Here is a 19,194-nt window from a genome sequence, read left to right on the forward strand (position 1 = left end):
AACATAATAAAGTTCACGGATTGACTACATCGCAGAATTTTTTCGGGGAAAAAAAGTTCATAAAAATATGAAAATCCACGCTGAAACTCGCAAGGGGAAGCCACTCCCCTGTCGTCCGCCTGCCACTGGGAAAATGTCAGAAGACAGAGCACTGAATAAAAAGAATGGAAGCCAGTGGGCAGTGAGCATAATTTTTATCCGAAAATAAATCTTTCTGAGCGGCCGGGAGCCACTGTGAAGGTGGATTTTTTTATCAGAATGTATTGTGGTAGTTATAATGTATAATGGGGGTGATCCTAATTTGCGGTTTTCCGTTTATCATGGCCGTGTCTGGTCTACATTAACCACAATATTCGAAGAACTACTGTAGATTCAACACAACAACAATAGAGTGTGCTGTTCGTATTTTATGTCATGGTTCAATGTTCATTCAGTGCAATGACAGGAGAACGCTAAAAAAGCAGTCTGTGCTAGGCTTTCTTCAAAATCGATGAACAGCTAGAAGATCAGTTCAGGTCTTCTCACTGACATTTAGGTAGCTAGGGACCCGAAATCTGGAAGCATTTCTCTTTTGTCCCCGTTTTTAATGTTTGGCTGACTGTCAGGTTTATGCCTCTTAAAATCGACACTCGGATCCTTAACTTGACTTGGAGGTGTACAATCATTGACCAAGTCGTAAATACTAGATGGTTTGACTCACTGTCAGACAGTGATTGTCCATCAAGGCAATTTAGTTTAGGCTTGGATTAGGCCATGTCTTATTCAAACTTGTATTAGTACAACAATCACTCTTCGTCATATTCATGCATTAGGGTGCTTGTAAGTGCGGTAACCTATCCTTTGTTACATCTTTGGCAAGACGTCGAGGCGAGGAAGCGGGGCATAGGACACAAACGCAGGGAAGCAGGCGAGGACGAGGGAGGTGGCGCTCAAACCAAAACTTTTTAACTTAAACAGGAATTTAGGAAGTAACAAAGACCTAGAAATCAAATCACATAACCAAACCTGACAAGGGGAGGCAGGGGAACGCAAGGAACGGGCCATGCGGAACAGGGATCGAGGTAACGTGGAAACATGGCGAGGACAAACAAATGTAGACGATCCGACGAATGACATAACAATCATTGGGTTTAAATACACTGACATGGGTTGACGAGACAATTAGGAACACCTAGGAAACACACGAGGGAGCAAGCAGGGAATGCACCAGTGTCGTTAAGATCTCCCACTTAACAATTTATTGGACTCTTCCTCTTTGGGAAAAGTACCATTTACATAATTCTGCAAAGAATTTTGCATTAATCCTTGGAGGTATTTCACACGCTCGAAGAGGTCTGTTATGACAACTTTAGAGAGGTCGTCAGAAACAGTAACCATAAGGAGAGAAGGAGAAACAAAAAAGCCACAACTTAATTTGATGTGGTATCCCAAGAAACTCAAAGTTTTCCCCTCTTTGTTCGGCAGACAGTGACCAGAAATCAAAGTTATCCCTGGTCTTTCCTTCATTCGCTGATTGAGAAGGGTTGTGGCTAGACAACTCATGGCTGCTTCACCCTAGCAACCCATGTTTTCAAAATGCCCTGAGTGTCCATGTAGTGGACCAGAAACAGGAACAAGGACACTGGTGTTTCAATTTAGGACAGTTTTCCATTTAATTTAGTTTTAAAAAAAAGGATTTGACAACATATTTGGGGCCTAACTTAAAAGAGGTCAGTTTAACAAAAACAAGCTGCAACTGAACAGACATCCAGACAATAATGTGTAGGCACTTACTATATAAGAAAGGGCTAACCTACATAAACACATGAGGGAGGAATGGTAATAAATAATGCCAAAATTACCAACTTGAATAGATTTTAACAAACAACTAAATTAATAAATACATTAACACTAAACCATAAGTAAAACTAATGTGCATTTAGAATATATGGGCAATGAAAAAAATACCCCAAACAGTCAATAAATTCCTAAATATCCCTCCATTGCTAAGAGATGGTGCCAGTTCTTTCAAACTCGAATTGTCCAACTTTTTCGTTGCCCTCAAACAAATATAGAAAATATTCAGAAAATATTAACTCAATGGTGCACTTCACATTCAATTTACTTGGTGGAAATTAGGCTAATGCCTTCATATTAAGTCAACTCATTACATACTTTAATGTTTAGATTAGATAAGATTTGAACTTTATTTCATTCCGTATTTGGAAAATTTCCTTGGTTGTAGTAGCAAGACAGACACAGAAGACATTGTAGACCTAGATAAACTAAAAACGTAGTTTAAAATTCATGTAAACAAAGTAACACTGAATCACAATCATCCAGTTCTCCCCTCACCTGAACTAACTTTTAGCAAACTCAAGGGTCCCGTTTTGAATATATGGGCAAATCAAAGCCATGTTTGTTTCTCTATATATGAGATTTTTAAACGCTATCTTTTGTGACACTATTCTGGGAACATTTCTGACACATCTCTTTTCCTGGTTCTGCAATGTGAATCTCATATCACGCTTAAGAGCACATAACATGGAATGGCTCATTTTAGCTGCTCTGCCTGCTTGCGATTATAGGGGTGCTGTGATTTAATTTCAAGCTCCAACAAAATAATAATTACATTACTTTGAAAAGCGAGAGTGCCAAATGTGTTTGCCATCTGAGCTGTAGCAAATGCAGTTTGCTATATATCATCAATAATAGGGGTAATCATGGGAATACTTAGAGTACTCGAACAGACGTTTTGAAGTGTTATCATTGGCACACCTGAAAATCAAAAACAATTAAAAGGTAGATTTAAGGTTTTCTAAACCTTGTGACTTCTATTTTTAGGTACCTTTTTTTGGTTTGACAACTGCACAACTTTTTCCCATACGGTGTTATTACAATTTGGAGTTATATCATGATGATTTTAAAATAAGGGATATTATTATTCAAAATAAATATTAGGCAATATTTGAAAAAGTGGCAAAATGTCCATAAAAGTAAGGAAAATTTCCCCAGATATATCCAATATTTTAGTTTTACAGTCGTATTACAATAGATATTAAAAGCAAAAACAGATGCGAACATCTAACAAGCAAGTATCAAAAAGGATCCCTGATAAAAAGATGGAAGGTGGATTTAAAACAACAACAAAAACGGAGGCAAATTTGTGGAAAATACCTCAACAAGAAAGAGGACACAAAACAAATCTAAATCAGGATTGTCAATTGCCAATAATAATAATAATAATAATAATAATAATAATAATAATAATAATAATAATCGGACATAGGCTTTGTCATCATAATTGACTCGACAAAAGCCTAATTGTCATCATACCCAGCATTTGCGTATGACAAAATTGGTAGTGGTTCTCCATAAGGTGCACTTTTCCAGAAGGCCCAAATAAGTAATAATTTCAGACTCATTGACATTCTGCCATGATGGATACGTGGCATCACCCCTCGAGCAGATCACTTCCCTTTCACTGTCTCCTCACTTACCTTCAGTAAGCCAGTAGGAGCCAGATCACCACCCAACGTCTTTTCATGTTACCTCACCCCGAAGTTATTACACAGAAGGGATTGTGTCGTGCTACCGCAAGTTTAGAGTCCTGATGTATGTCGGAATAAAACAGTCCTTAAGCCTATTAGTCCATACTTTGTGAGACCTGTAGCGTCTGCCAGAGTGCAGCAGCTGGAACAGGTTGTGACCAGGGTGGTATGGGTCCCCGACAATGTTAATATGAAATCTTAGCAACATTCTCTTGGGTCGACTCTGTTTAATTCCTCTGCTAACGAGATGGCACGTGGGTGCAATGCAAGGAGCTCCGCCCACGCTACACACCTGAGCTCTGTAATTTAAAACAGAACTGGGAGAGCAGCAGAATGTGACATTGATGAAGTCTTGTAAGTGTATAACATGCCATATTCATGAGTGCAATGCTCACAGTTTTAACATTTTAACACCAATAGAATGTAATAGTATTACATGAAGTATAGTATAGCTGAAACTGAAACCGTAACCCATGAGTTTATGTTTGGGTACGGAGTGTGGGTGATTGGATGCAGGTGTGTATACAGTATGTGAGTCAGTTGAGGGTGTGTAGGAGGATAAGTCCGGGTAGTAGTTGACAGTGTTGTCACCCTGATGGCATCAAGTTAGAAGTTGGTAAGTCAGGGTGGAGGAAAAGAAATCCCTCAGGGGACAGAAAAGGAGGTGTGTTTGTTTGTGTGCGTACGAAGCGCAGTGTGCGCTTGAGTTTTCTGTCTAATAGAAGATTCAAAGCTCACGTGTGTTGGAATGATGTCTTCAAAGGTATTGAAAAATCATTTGCCCACAGGCAATGAAGAACTTATGTCAAAAAGAGAAAAGACAGAAACCATGCAGAGACCCAAAAGCTTCCACGTAAGTGCGTGACAAGATATTTTGTGGGAAACAAAGATGACATAATGATTAGGCTTTTTTTATCATATCGTTAATCTCTTCACTGCTAAGAGTTAATAACTATTAGTGTGTTCAGGGTGTTTGGAACGTGACTCGGCATCTCATTTCTCAACGGTACTTTCCGTCCTTTGCTGTTCAATGTGTACTTTTATGACTTGAGTCTAAAAAATATAAGTACTGTATTATGATATAAATATTGATGTCCTCACATCAGTTGACCACCAGTGTGTGTATATATATGTATGTATATATAGTTTGAGTCTGAGTGGTGAGTATAGAGAATTAATACATAATGGGCAATTTTTGTTTTTTGTTTTTGGTATTTTAGTTTTCCCAGGATCAGTTCATCCTGGACGGTCCATCAGACAAAATTCGCAGAGAGCTGGAGGAAGAACTTAAGATGAACTGCGAAGAACCGAGAAGCCACGCTTGGTACCATGGAGCGATACCTCGACAGGTAATGTGTTATGTGGTTTTGGAAGGTCTGCCAAAACAAGCCTGATAGAGAACTTGCTAAACTTATTCAGCAGCTATGCCGTAATTTACTAAAATATTGCACATGCAAAGGGAGAACAAATTTAATTACTCAGACAATCAAACGAAGAAGCAAACCAGGAGACTGCAACCAATTGCTCATATAGTAGCTAATTTTAGAGAATTCAGGAGGAGTGCTTTTTATGCAAATGTGTTACATGTTTTATTTATTATTTTTGCTTATTGTTATGTTCTTACAAAATGTGCACCCAACTCTGTCTAAAAGATTATTTGATATCTGGTGTAGTGGAATTCAGCTATGACTGTTGTTGCAGTCAATTTTTCATTTTCTTTTTTTTCAAACTTAGACCCTTGTTTTAAGGCAGTAACTTTTTTTTTTTTACCAACATAGGTTGCTGAAAACTTTGTTCAGAGAGATGGAGATTTCCTGATTCGTGATTCACTGTCAAGTCCAGGAAGTTATGTTCTGACTTGCCAATGGCGAAATGCAGCCCAGCATTTTAAAATTAACAAAAACGTAAGATAGTAAAGTACTTTTTATTCCCATTAGTACTTTGTCATTTTCACAACATAATATTCATGTATGTTCAAAACTCTTGTCTCCTAGGTTGTAATGTTGAATGAAGCATATTCCAGAGTTGAGTACCGTCTGGAGCGGGAAGGTTTTGACAGCGTTCCTGCTCTAATAAGATATTACGTAGGCAACCGAAAACCTGTATCTCTGGTACGTTTTAAACAACCTGCGTCTTCTAAGTAAAAAGAAAATACTTATTATATACACAGTATGTAAATTGTTGTTTGGAATGGTGAGAGAGTGGTTATCACGTCAGTCTCACAGATCTGTGATTGACCATTGAATGCCTTGTGGGTTCTAATCTTTCTGTGTGGAGTTCACATTTTCATCCCATACCTGCATGGGTTTTCTCTGGTTCCACATAGAAAAAACCTCCACGGTATGCTGATTGAACATTCAAAATGTTCCCTCGGTATGAGTTTGTATGTGAATGACTGTTCCTCTCATTGGATGGCAAGCAATTGAGGGTATCCCCAACCCACAGTTGGCTGGGACAAGATCCAGCACCCCCACACATTTGTGAGGATAAGCGGTACGGAAAATGAATGAAGGGTGTTTAATTATTGGTTATTACATTTATATTTCAGGTGATAGGTGCCATTATATTCCAGCCAATCAACCGCACACTGCCATTACGCTGCTTGGAACAAAAATACGGACTTCCAAGTATCCATCGAGATGCAGGACTAATCGAACAGGAACGGAGACGTCAGAAACGCCTCAGCCTCAATATTAACAATGGTCACATTCAAGACAACACACACAGTCTACACGATGGCACCCATTACCACAATAATGCCATGGGTAGAGGAACCCAGCTCAGGTTAAAAGATCGTTGCGGTAGTCAACCAGCGAGTCTCAATCAACTCCCAGACAAGCGGCGACCACTGAAAGCGCACCAGTCAGAAAGCTTTTTACCACTAGGCAAGAATTTCTAATTTTTAATTTTTTTGAAAAACTGGAAAGATTGAGCTGTTAGGGAGAATGCAGAATTAAAATACACAATAATATTGATCATTAAAAATTTTGAGAATGTATTGAATTTGACAATTGTATTGGATTTCATTAGATCATATAATATAATGTAAATTGAATGAGTTTTCCCCTTTTAACCACAAATAATGACTCTCTTTCAGGATCTAAACCCCAGAATTACCAACACTCGGACCCCCTTCTTCCGAGCTCAAATCCCAAGTCTCCTGTGTTTCGGACAGGCAGCGAGCCATTGCTGAGCCCGTCCATGACTCGTCGTTCAGCAGAATCGATGCCAGGTAAAAGGCAGATGTGTCCAACTGAATGAATAAGGTTAAAACTGAGACAGTCTTATACGGCCCCCACCTGCAACAGGCAGGATTTTCATTTGCAGTTGTCAAACTGTTCAAACCAATTACCATGCGAGGAAAACCATCTTTAATGACCTTTCTCAACCGTGACAAGACGTTTTATCGGCAGACACTTGGTCGACGGACACTTTGTCCCCGGACGTTTGGTTGACGGACACTTCGTCGAACGGAAGTTTCATCGAACGGACGTTTCGTCGAACGGACGTTTCGTCGAACGGACGTTTCGTCGAACGGACAGTTCATCGAACGGCCGATTCATCGATCGTTTAATATTAAAGCAGGGGTGGGCAGATCATTTCACAAAGGTAATTAATCTGTGGCTATACTCTTACATATTTACATGTATATGTTAATTAATTTGTATAGTCCCTTTATCCAATAAATCTAACTCAAAGCAATTCACCCGAAAACTTTTTTCCTACAAGAAAACGCAACCATTCCCTTTCTTCAGAAACTCACAGTCGATCACTTAGCGCAAAATTCTACAGAAAAGCTTAGACAAGTCAGTCAGAGGTTAACTCCTATTCTGCCATTGACGGAAATAGGCGTCCAATCCATTTTCATTGGGCGATTGGCAGTTAAGGAGCCCATTCATTCACTGCGCTTGTCAACAGTACATTTCAACCAGAGGTTCCACTTTAATTGTCCGTCGACCAAACGTCCATTCGATGAAACGTCCGTTCGATGAAACGTCCGTCGACCAAACGTCCGTTTGATGAAACGTTCGTTGACCAAACGTCCGTTCGATGAAACGTCTGTTCGATGAAATGTCCATCGACCAAACGTCCGTTCGATGAAACGTCCGTTCGATGAAACGTCTGTTCGATGAAATGTCCATCGACCAAACGTCCGTTCGATGAAACGTCCGTTCGATGAAACGTCCGTTCGATGAAACGTCCGTTCGATGAAACGTCCCTCGACCAAACGTCCGTCGACCAAACGTCCGTTCGATGAAACGTCCGTCGACCAAACGTCCGTTCGATGAAACGTCCGTCGACCAAACGTCCGTTCGATGAAACGTCCGTCGACCAAACGTCCGTTCGATGAAACGTACGTCGACCAAACGTCCGTCGACCAAACGTCCGTCGACCAAACGTCCGTTCGACGAACTGTCCGTCGACCACACGTCCGTTCGACAAACTGTCCGTCGACCAAACGTCCGTTCGACGAACTGTCCGTCGACCAAATGTCAGCTCGATGAACTGTCCGTCGACCAAACGTCCGTTCGACGAACTGTCCGTTGACCAAACGTCCGTTCGACAAACTGTCCGTCGACCAAACGTCCGTTCGACGAACTGTCCATCGACCAAATGTCAGCTCGATGAACTGTCCGTCGACCAAACGTCCGTTCGACGAACTGTCCGTCGTCCAAACGTCCGTTCGACGAACTGTCCGTCGACCAAACGTCCGTTCGACAAACTGTCCGTCGACCAAACGTCCGTTCGACGAACTGTCCATCGACCAAATGTCAGCTCGATGAACTGTCCGTCGACCAAACGTCCGTTCGACGAACTGTCCGTCGACGAAACGTCCGTTCGACGAACTGTCCGTCGACGAAACGTCCGTTCGACGAACTGTCCGTCGACCAAATGTCTGTTCGACCAAATGTCCAAGTACCTCACTCAACCAATCAATCATGACAATTCAAAAGTTTTTTAACGCACACAGCTTCTCAAAATGAAAAAATCTTGTAAAGTAAATTAACGAGCTGAGTGTTTGCCTTACATGCAGGTTCTTGCTTTGTTACTGGACAGTTCTTGTATCAGCAACACTTGATCGATTGCAAAGGAGTGATTTACTTTTAATTTTTCTCTTCACACTGCTTGCATACGAGTAGAAAAGATACATATGCTCATATGCTTGATGAACTGAGCTTCAGAGCTACAGAAGTAGTAGTTTTAATGCCATATTTAGATATAGAAAACACTTTAAATAATATTTAATTGCCTTTTCAAATTCCTTGCAGGTCAACCAATCCGGGGCTCTGACAGCCAGCTGTATCCAAAACCTCCCCCCAAACCCAGCAAGGTCCCATTGGCACGGTTGCCTCGCTTTCCCTGCCTTCAGCTCCCAGACCCGCCCTCAAACATGACAGAGCCCATCTTCCAAAGCAGGTCTTCACCAACTCTGGGCCCAACATGTGGGGGAGGTACCGTAAATCCCATGTTTTATTTGATGTTAACTTTTTTTAGAAAGTTTCACGTTTAGACCGGGTCAACCTTTAATTAAAAGGTCAGGGTATCAAAACAGACTTGCGTACAAACTTACCCAACTTGCCTCTGTGAAAGTAGATCTAGAGTGGGTTTTGGGTATTTGTCTCATAGCTGCAGAAGTTCCTTCCTCACTTCTGTCAGTCTGCCCCAGAGTAGCTTTGTAATAGTTAATTAAAAATACACTGTAAATCATATTTACTAAGTGTCCTTAAAAGGGCTATAAAATCTAATGCATTGTAACCTGGTTGAACGCTCTAAATTGTCTCTAGGTTTGAGTGTGAGCATGAAAGGTTGTTCGTCTCATTGTCCCCTTACTGACTGCCCATAGTTGGTTGGGGTAGACTTCAAAACCCCCACAACCCTTGTGACAATAAGTGGTGCGGATAAAAAATGAAATGTAATGTAATAGATGTCACTGTTCCATTTCAGGTCCTACGGCGATGTCTATCCACACAGATCTGCAAAGCCCTTCCAGTAGCACGCTTCCACAGTTTCAGATTCCCGACTCCGAGGCAATATCAGGACGAACGGAACACCTGGTACCTTCTCCTGCAGACCAAAGATCTTGCAGCCCACTGAAATGGAATGAACCAAACTCTCCCAACTCCTCCCGAGACAAAACCCATGAACTTGAGCAACTGCCCTCCAGCTATGTGGAGAGACTGGGGCAAGAAGTGGAAGGAGTTCATGAGGCAGCTGGGCTCAGAGGGCTGGACAGAAGCTCGTACCATCATGCCATTGAGGCTTTGGAAAACACCAGTGAGGAGGATGAAGAGGAAACAGAGGAGCAAGAGGAGAAGAGTAACATTTTTCTGCGGCCAGTGCTGGAAATGGAGTCAACATTTCGACCGATGGAGTTCAACTCTCGCCTTCTACCGGCAGAAAACAAACCACTGGAGGTGTTGGTTTTGAAGAGAGCCAAAGAAATGCTGCTGAGCCACAACCATCACAGTATAGCCAGACACCTGCTAATGTCTGACTGCCAGGTACACTTGCACATTCATCGTGCGTTAGCCTCAACCCTTATGCGTCACTACAAGCCAATTTTCAGTTTCAAACCACATCTTAACCTTCAAACCATGTTTAGAAAGCTGACCAAACTATTTTTTGGGCCACATGGCTTTAAACAGCCTCAAAGCTGCAGATTCAAAGTGTTATTTCAGCCAAACCACAACAAAGTTGGCTACCTCAAGGGGTAATTCCAGGACACTTAGGCTTCGTGTCTTTTCAATTGCAAAGAAAGGACAACAAACTTCAGAGGAGCAGTCTAATTTGCAAGTTTTTTTTACTTACTTGCCTGACTGACTGGTAATAAAAATGTGAGGCACATCTAACTAATTGGAAATTTTAATCTTAAAAGGAGCTGTTTATTTTTTGTTTTTTTGCAAAACTGGACCCAAGGTCAACTGGAATACATTTTTAATGTTGTAAAAAAACAATAAACTTGACCCGATCCCAGTCAAACATGGGCAGCAGGCAGGGGACACCTTGAACTGGTTGTCAGCCAATTGCAGCGGACAAAGTTACGGACAACCATTAACCCTCACACTTATACCTTGTGGCACTTTGAAGCAGGGGCGACCAACTCTCGTCCTCAATGGCACAACTAGGATTATTGTCAGGCTTCCGAAGCGATTCATGAGGAGTTGATCATTTGATTCTGGTGAATTTGACGAGAGATACATGGAATGAAAGGTGCCTTTGATGACCAGAGATGGTGGCCCCTGATTTAGAATGTTGAACCAGCCTACCATGCATGTTTTCGGCCTGCCAACTACTCTTACCCTGAGCCGCTCTGTCCTCCTATACAATAATAGTTTTACGACAAAAATAAATCACATGAATTTGCTAGAAAACATCAACAAGAACTAGAAAACAAACATAAATTTGGTGAAAGACACTTGGCTTGCACCATACATGCATACACACAGTTCATAAGGGAAAAAAGGGAAAAAACAAAAATCTAAACAATATGTAAGTGAACAAAAGTCAACATGCAAATCCAAAAGGGTTCAAAACATCACATCCCTATACTAGTAACCAGAGATATTTTGCTTTGCAGGTGGCAAGAATACTTGACGTATCGTCTGAGCAGAGATGTCGGATGGGCGTTGCTTCAGGACTGGAGCTGGTCACCTTGCCACATGGTCAACAACTGAGGCTGGACCTGATGGAAAGGTATACCTTTGGAACGTCGTCAATGTTGTCATTGGTGATGATTGACATGGAAGCCTTCGAAGTTCCATCATTTTATCAATCTAGATCTCAACAATGCCTGATCTAAAGTCTCTCTCTTTGCATCTCCTCTTCTCAGACACCACACCATGGCGATATGTGTTGCTGTGGATATTCTGGGATGTACAGGCTGCGTGGAAGAGCGAGCATCCACCTTGAATCGCATCGTTCTGGTTGCACTGGAGCTGAAGGACACTGTGGGCGACCTATTTGCATTTACTGCCCTTATGAAAGCTCTGGAATTGCCGCAGGTGAAGTGCAGACATACACATATGCCTTTACTACATACACACAGATATGTAGAGGCACAAGTTGCAATGTCAAATATTTTAATTGGTATTTAAATGTTCTGCTATGGTTCTAATGGAAATTTCTGTGGCGTAGTCTTGGTACTTGTATCCTTTATCCGTTGTCCTTTCCGTTGTCCTGTTTAGTATACTTGGTCCGATGTCCTTTCCGTTGTCCGGGTCCGGGATTTTCTCCGTATGCTTGGTCTCGTTGATCCTAATTCCGTTCCTTGTTCCGTGGGCTTGGCGTGGTAGAATTCCTGGGTACAAAAAAGGTCGTTGATCTACAATTAACAATAGGGTATGCGAGAGGGTACTTTACAGTAAACTGATAAGACGATCCATCAGCATGGTCAGGTTCCTGGTGGCCTTATATACTGGTTGATTGTCAATGGCCTCCACCTGGCGCCACTCCGCTCGTTAGGGGCTGGGCTTGTGATTAGGTGACTGGCACACCCAGCCACCAGTCTGGTCTGAGGCCTGACAGATTCATTTTTAGCGATATTCATCCGAAGACCTACATATGACCTGTGATTATTGAAATATCCCAGGAAATGGTGATCATGTCACCAAATTGAAAATGATGGTACCAATGTAATTAAAAGAATGTACAAAACTTAGTACTCAAATGTCGCTGTCTGGGGACATTCACTTTTTACAGGAGTTGTGGTCAAAACATCACAACCATAATCGATGATCATTTCTAGCTTTCTGCTACTGTGCTAGCCTGACACAATGCCAGATTCAGCGGCGATCCGTGCATTTTCTGGCGACGCCTTCAATCCAACCCTCATACTATTTTATGGCTATAAAAACACTCCTGCATCCACACCTGCAACACATAAAAAATAATCAATAATAACCTCATACAATTAAAATATTACTTGTTAATGTAGCCATGTTTTACTCACCAAAAATTCTTTTTAACTGTACACTATATCCATCCTCATTTCTTTCTCCCTTATTTTCTATCGCCATCGAAGCTAATGCTGAAAGTCGAGCCTGTCTTGTTGTATTTCTGGCATACGTTTTTATTCGATTTAGTGCTGAAAATGTTCGTTGCCGGTTGTGACAGATTTGCTTGCGTTGTAGTTTTCCGACCTTTCTTAATGATGTCAGGCTTTTTCTCTTGGTGTAGTATTTCAGAACATTTTTTCATGGAAACCTGTTTTTTATGCATGTTGCAGATCAGCCGTTTGGAAGACACATGGACAACTTTACGGAGGAATTACACACAGACTGCCATCACCTATGAGAAAACTCTGAGACCTTTCTACAAGAATCTCCACGAAGGAACAGGTACAGGGGGGGAAAAATCAAACTGACATACAATACATCCACAGTCAAAGCTTTTGGGACGTCTTGTCACACTACGAACGATTGAATTGTCTTAAAATAAGAACAGTATATCATCTTGGGTGATCTATTGATTGACTCTCTTTTAACGTCCTACAGCATGCTGTCCTGCTATGGTTTGCATTCCCTTCCTGTTGCCTCTAATCACGTTATTGGAGCGGCCATCCATATCACCAGAGGGGGCGGAGCTCTGGGAAACAAGTGACCAGGGCTGTGACATCATGCTGCGTCACCTCGAGGCAGCACGCCATGTCGCTCATAACGCACAACGTTACACTGACAACGCAGAAAGGACCATGAATGGTAAATGCACCACCTGATATAGACACTACTATCGTGGTACCTCGACTTGCAAAATTAATTTGTTCCACCGGTGGTTTCATAATTGGGATTTTTCCCTAAGTAGAGATGCATTTTACTTTGAAACACAGTAATTTTTTGCAACTATTCTGAAGTCCCCAATACTACTGCAGACATCATTTGAGAAAAGTATTCAAATTTTGAATAAAATATGCGCAAAAATCTAAAAAATACATTTATTAGGTTATAATATTTATTAATCCATTGAAATTAATCAGACATGCAAATATGGATAGATGGGTGTGTAAGTGGTTATGTGGGAGCAGAAGATGTTTGACAGCTGAGTAAATATACAAACAAGCATGCAAACACAACCTAAAAACTTGAAAATATGTTACATTTAGCGAAATATATATCCAATGCCAGTTACCTTTTAATGACTAAAATGCACAAGGCATTGGTCGTCAAGCCGGTCGTTCGCAAGACTCATGAAAAAATTAACAACAGCTTGCTTCTTCTTTGCAATAGCACCGGTAATAACTTTTTTGTATTCATTTATTCATTTTGTGAATCGCATTAGGGTTGTGGGGGTTTCTGGAGCCTATCCCAGTTGACTTTGGACCAGAGGTGGGGGAGACCCTGAATCGGTGGCCAGCCGATCGCAGGGCACGACGAAATGGACAACCATTCAGACGCACACTCATACCTAGGGACAATTTAAGAATGTCCAATTAGCCTACCATCCATGTTTTTGGAATGTGGGAGGTAATCACATTACCCAGAGGATACCCCTGAGGAGAATATGCAAACTCCACTCAGGTGGACAGACCTGGATTTGAACCCGGGACCTCAGAGCTGAGAGGCCGACACGCTAACCACTCAGACACTCGGTGCTAGGATGTTTTGGTCGCTGGTCTTTTGGTCGCCGCTCTTTTAGTCCCCGTTGGTCGCCGTTTTTTTTTGGTCGTCGCACTTTTGGTCCCCGTTGGTCGCCGGTCTTTTGGTCCCCGTTAGATTTAGAGTTGTCAAATGTACTTAGATATTAAACCTAAACCATAACCCTAACGACGACCAAGGGGACCAAAAGAGCGGCGACCAAAAGACCGGCGACCAAAAACCAGCGACCAAAAGACCAGCGACCAAAAGACCAGCGACCAAAAGACCAGCGACCAAAAGACCAGCGACCAAAAGACCAGCGACCGAAAGACCAGCGACCAAAGACCAGCGACCAAACATCCGGTCACGCTGCCACTCGGGTAATAACTTTCTTTGTTAAAAAATGATGACAGGCCAAAAATAAATATACATAAAACACACTGAGAAAAACTCAAAAAACAACATATTAGAACTCTGTGACAACCGAGGGTCGAAGGCACACAAATCAGGCAATCACCCAGCTGGAGCTGATCAGCAATGGTCACATAAAAAGTGGCTGCAAAGGGGGGTTTTGTTTGGATGGTCATGCTCATAATCCCCCAGTGACCGCTATCCCGTTCTTGCGTCCCCCTACAGTGCGCTTACAGTGCTCGGGTCAGGCATCATGGAGACTTGGCTTCCTTCAGCCAATTGGAGGCTATTGAATATCTGGGAAATAGCTAATGGGACAACTCGATCCCAAGAATTTAAAAACAAAATACAACACGCTAGGATGTTTGATTTTTTTCAGATTTCGCGATCTACAGTAACTTGGAATTTCTTTCATGTTGGTAAACAACTTTTTTCTCTAGGGGCCTTTCTTAACCTGAATACTATTTTGTATGTGACATTCATAAACAAAGCTACCAATCAATTCAGTGTCCATGTTAAGCTTACTACGTGCATGCATATTTTTAGGATTCCAGTGTGATGAAGACCTACTGGAAGTGTTCAAGACAGACTTTCAAATGCGGCTACTCTGGGGAAGCCGTGGGGCTTCGGTCAACCAATCAGATCGTTTCAGCAAATTCAACCTCATCCTCACTGCATTGTCAAGGAAGCTGGAACCCAAAATACAAACTTTGATATGACTTCGTGTGAGTGGCAACATTCATAATGTACATGCAGGACTACAGAAAGAACGCTTCTATTCAGCTGTGTAACCTAATGTCACAAAGAAAAATTGGGAAGGCACGATAAACGAAACATTTTAAGATGAAAAACTGCGTTTCGTTGAATAGTCTGAATAACTGATATCCTCCTCTCCATGTTTTTATACTGCACCAACAGCAACAAAGTGTAAAACATAAAACAAACATTACTGTATTTACTTCCATGTATGCCGCACCCTTAAAATTGCCTTACAATCATAGAATTTTACAATTTCTCGCATATAAGCCACCCTCAGATTCACAATTTTCACCTCCATATTCATTAAGTTGTACAACTGTGTTACTTTGAAAGGAAAATCTTAAGGAAAATCATCGCATGTGGTATTTCTGAGATACTGTATGAATCAAAAGCACATTATTAGGTTTAATATTATGAGTAATTAATTCATCCAGTTATGGTTGCATTCTTACTACAAAACAGAACATAACCAACAAATAGTAAAGGTAACTTTGCCGGCATCTACAGGTGAAAAGGAGTAAAGCAAGTGTTGTGCTCATAAAAGGCATACCCTTGATTTAGTCATCATTTTTGTATTGCAAATAGGGATGATATGCCAGTAAATATGATAATTCTAATTGTAACATTGTAATTTTAAACCTGAGCTAAATGGTCACACATAATGCCAACACAAAAAAATAACCGAACAACTGTAAATAAACAATGATAATGATATTATTAGATGCTGCTTCAGTAAGACTCATATTTCAGTAGCTATTGTGGACATAATGTACAAGCATCATTTCCACTTTGTACATCATATCTTTACACTATAGTTATATTCATCCCTTTTAAAAAATGTCAGAAGGCAGATTAAGAAATATGCTCTAATTTGAGCAGCACTTGTGAATTCTATATTTACAATGACGCTCCTTGTGCGTTTCCAGACAAGCGTTCAAGTGTTAAGACCCTTTAAATTAGGAAAAATGATGAAATGAGGAAGAAACTTGCACTTTTTTGGGAAAACAGACATCTGTGTAGCCTCTCTATAGAATTGGCTATAAGTGGACAAGACTCAAGAATTTAAGTTCTTCATAACAGTCTGTTCACACAAAACATAAAAAAGCCTTTTATGAAGAGATTCTACAGCTATTTATTTTGGGCTGCTTAATAAATTAAACCATATCAAGAGTCCAATAGTATGTAAAGCTGATTTTTGTTTGTGTATAGGTGTAAAGACAAATAGAAAATATGTAAACTTTCAATTAAATTTGTACAGATGTAAAGCATTGACATGCCTTGTATATAATCAAGAAAAAAATGAAGTTGAATGTTTATATTCTGAACTACTGTGGTAAATTTTAATAAATATGGTACATCTGTGGAGTTTGGATTGTGTGTACACAGAATTTTGCCTATGCAGACAAAATCAAAAGATATGAAATTCCATCAAATATAAGACTGAATAGTATATACAGGTAAATATACTGCGCTACAATGATAAACAGCCTCTCATGTCTTGGCCACCTGACTTCCTCATATCTCAAATTTTTCCTCCTATCTAGAGATAATTAAGTAATTAATTGCTCAAAGTTTTACTCATATCTCGAAAAGCTCGTATGTCGAGGTACCACTGTACTTACAAATTCCACAGTGGTTTCAAACTTTTAGCTCAGGGCCCAATTACGAACCTTGGGACATTTTGCGGCCCCCGTTTGACTTTAGGTTATCTTGAAGAATTTGAAGTTAATCCTCCTACTTCATTACTCTCTGTAAAGCACCACTTCCATTGGCAGCAGTCAAGCCTTATGGTGCCATTTTTGGAGCAAGGGCTTCCTTCTTGCACAGCAGCCTTTCAGTCAATGGAGATGCAAAACACGCCTCACTGTGGACACTGACACTTGTGTTCCAGCAGCTTCTAATTCTTGGCAGATCTGCTTTTTGGTGATTCTCGCTTGAATCTTCACGCTCCTGACCAATTTTCTCTCAGCAGCAGGTGATAGCTTGAATTTTTTTTCCTGATTGTGGCTGTGACAAAACAGTGCCATGCACTTTATACTTACAAACAATTGTTTGCCCTGTTGCTCTTGGGACCTGCAGCTGCTTTGAAATGGCTTTGAAGTGACTTTCCCAACTTGTTCAAGTCAACGATTTGCTTTTTAGATCCATGCTGAGTTCCTTTGACTTTCCCATTGTAGCGTTTGTGGGCGTTTGCATCCAATGAGCCCTATTTAAATGGCCTCAGACAGGTCACCAGCTGTAGTTAATCAATCACTCACAAGAAGTTAAGCGGCCATGTTCTGAAGCTCATTTCACTGACACAACTTTCTAAGTCACCAAAATTGTTAATTCGTGTTGCTGTAAGTATATTTTTGACCCAGCAGATTTGATCACTTCTGTTATCCCATAATAAAGTCATAAAAGAACCAAACTTCATGAATGTTTCTTGTAACAAAGAAGTATCTGTTCCAATCACTCTCAGAGAAAAATCAGTTGTAGAAATAACTGGAAACTCAAGAGAGTCATGACATTATGTTCTTCACAAGTGTATGTACTCTTTGACCACAACTGTAGTTTATTGAATTCATTCAAGCAAAAAAATATTGCGGCTGTGGCTATTTTGTATTGGGAATTGTGTTGATTTTCATTTTTTTAGGTTCATTTTATCCTGTGAACTATTCGGCTGCAATACACTTTCAATCCATTTTAACTGGTAGCCCCTCCAATTTGTCAAGTCACAACAATGCTTTATCTAAATATTTCTAGACCAATCATATCTGATGACATAAAAAAATTAAAAAATTTAATTCATCACCGTGGATTTTTTTTTACAGCAGAGGAAAACTAATTTCATTGCTGTTTATTTTATTTCAACAATATTTTAAGTTTAAAAGGGCATTTAGTCTAGTGTCTGACAACAATAGAAGTGGTCAAGAAAAAAAGTGTATGTATGAATATGATCGATTGTTCCAAGATATATAAGATGGTTAAAACGTTGGCAGCAAATAAACGAACATTTAGAGAGCTCTCCCACTTCAAATGAATGGGGCACCAATTGCAGTTAGTGAGAAATATACATACACCTTGGAAAATTCAAAATTAAATTTAAAAAAAAGCTGTATTGGTTGAAAAAAATTACAAAATAAAGATAATCAAATAGAAAAATGCAGGTACAAAGGTGAAAATCCAAAACAAAAAAATATATAAAACAGTTAAGAATATAAAATTAAGTATATTTTTAATAGTAAAGTGCATATTTTGTTAATTAAAATAAATATATATATATACATACATACACATATACGTATACGTTCACATACATACATATATACACGACTAAAAAAACATATATATAGATTTTCTTAATTTTTTTTCATTTTCTTAGTAATACCTTGAGATACAGGCATAATGAGTTCCAGGACCGAGCTTGTATGTCGATTTACTCTTATCTCTCAAATAAACATTTTGAGATGAAATGAACTTAACACAAATCAGTTCGTTCCCACCCCATGAAAGAATCACCACAAAACAGGATATTACAATGGAAAAACATATTTTTATTGGTTGTAATTCACCATCTACTAACAAAGTAACTAATAACTAGTGGTTATGATGTTGAATCCTAAAATGAGACATTATTCAGTACAACGCAGAGTTCGCGGATGGGGAAGGAGAGAGAAAGACTTGACGGATGCGTTCGTAACATAACATCAACTTTAAATTTAACTTAGATTCCTATACACACTTAAAAAAAGTTTTATATTACACTAAATTAAAACATTCATGAACGTTCATGTATTCCACCGCAGCGTTTGAGACAAACTTCCTGCTTCTCCATACATATTGGCGAGCCAGCTCCGTCACAAATACACAACACATGTTTTTTTATTATTTCGTGCTCAATATCGATACGCCTTTTCTTTCCACTACCTTTCATTGCACCG

General features: G+C 40.1%; 1 protein-coding gene across 2 annotated transcripts in view; it reads left to right on the plus strand.

Annotated features, from left to right (window-relative positions):
* Positions 1-16,641, plus strand: part of bcar3 (BCAR3 adaptor protein, NSP family member) — a 41,066-nt gene extending 24,425 nt beyond the window's left edge. For both annotated transcript variants that reach the window (XM_077717525.1, XM_077717526.1), the window contains 12 exons: positions 4,751-4,879; positions 5,309-5,434; positions 5,525-5,641; positions 6,079-6,415; positions 6,628-6,762; positions 8,801-8,983; positions 9,477-10,033; positions 11,110-11,225; positions 11,362-11,533; positions 12,757-12,868; positions 13,025-13,228; positions 15,059-16,641. In XM_077717525.1, the coding sequence (XP_077573651.1) occupies positions 4,751-4,879; positions 5,309-5,434; positions 5,525-5,641; positions 6,079-6,415; positions 6,628-6,762; positions 8,801-8,983; positions 9,477-10,033; positions 11,110-11,225; positions 11,362-11,533; positions 12,757-12,868; positions 13,025-13,228; positions 15,059-15,231 (2,361 nt within the window). In that variant the 3' untranslated portion in view covers positions 15,232-16,641. The remainder of the gene's footprint in view (positions 1-4,750; positions 4,880-5,308; positions 5,435-5,524; positions 5,642-6,078; positions 6,416-6,627; positions 6,763-8,800; positions 8,984-9,476; positions 10,034-11,109; positions 11,226-11,361; positions 11,534-12,756; positions 12,869-13,024; positions 13,229-15,058) is intronic.
* The last annotated feature ends 2,553 nt before the right edge of the window (positions 16,642-19,194 follow it).

Source organism: Stigmatopora nigra, chromosome 5, assembly GCF_051989575.1.
Source record: "Stigmatopora nigra isolate UIUO_SnigA chromosome 5, RoL_Snig_1.1, whole genome shotgun sequence".
In the NCBI taxonomy this organism is placed as follows: Eukaryota; Metazoa; Chordata; class Actinopteri; order Syngnathiformes; family Syngnathidae; genus Stigmatopora; species Stigmatopora nigra.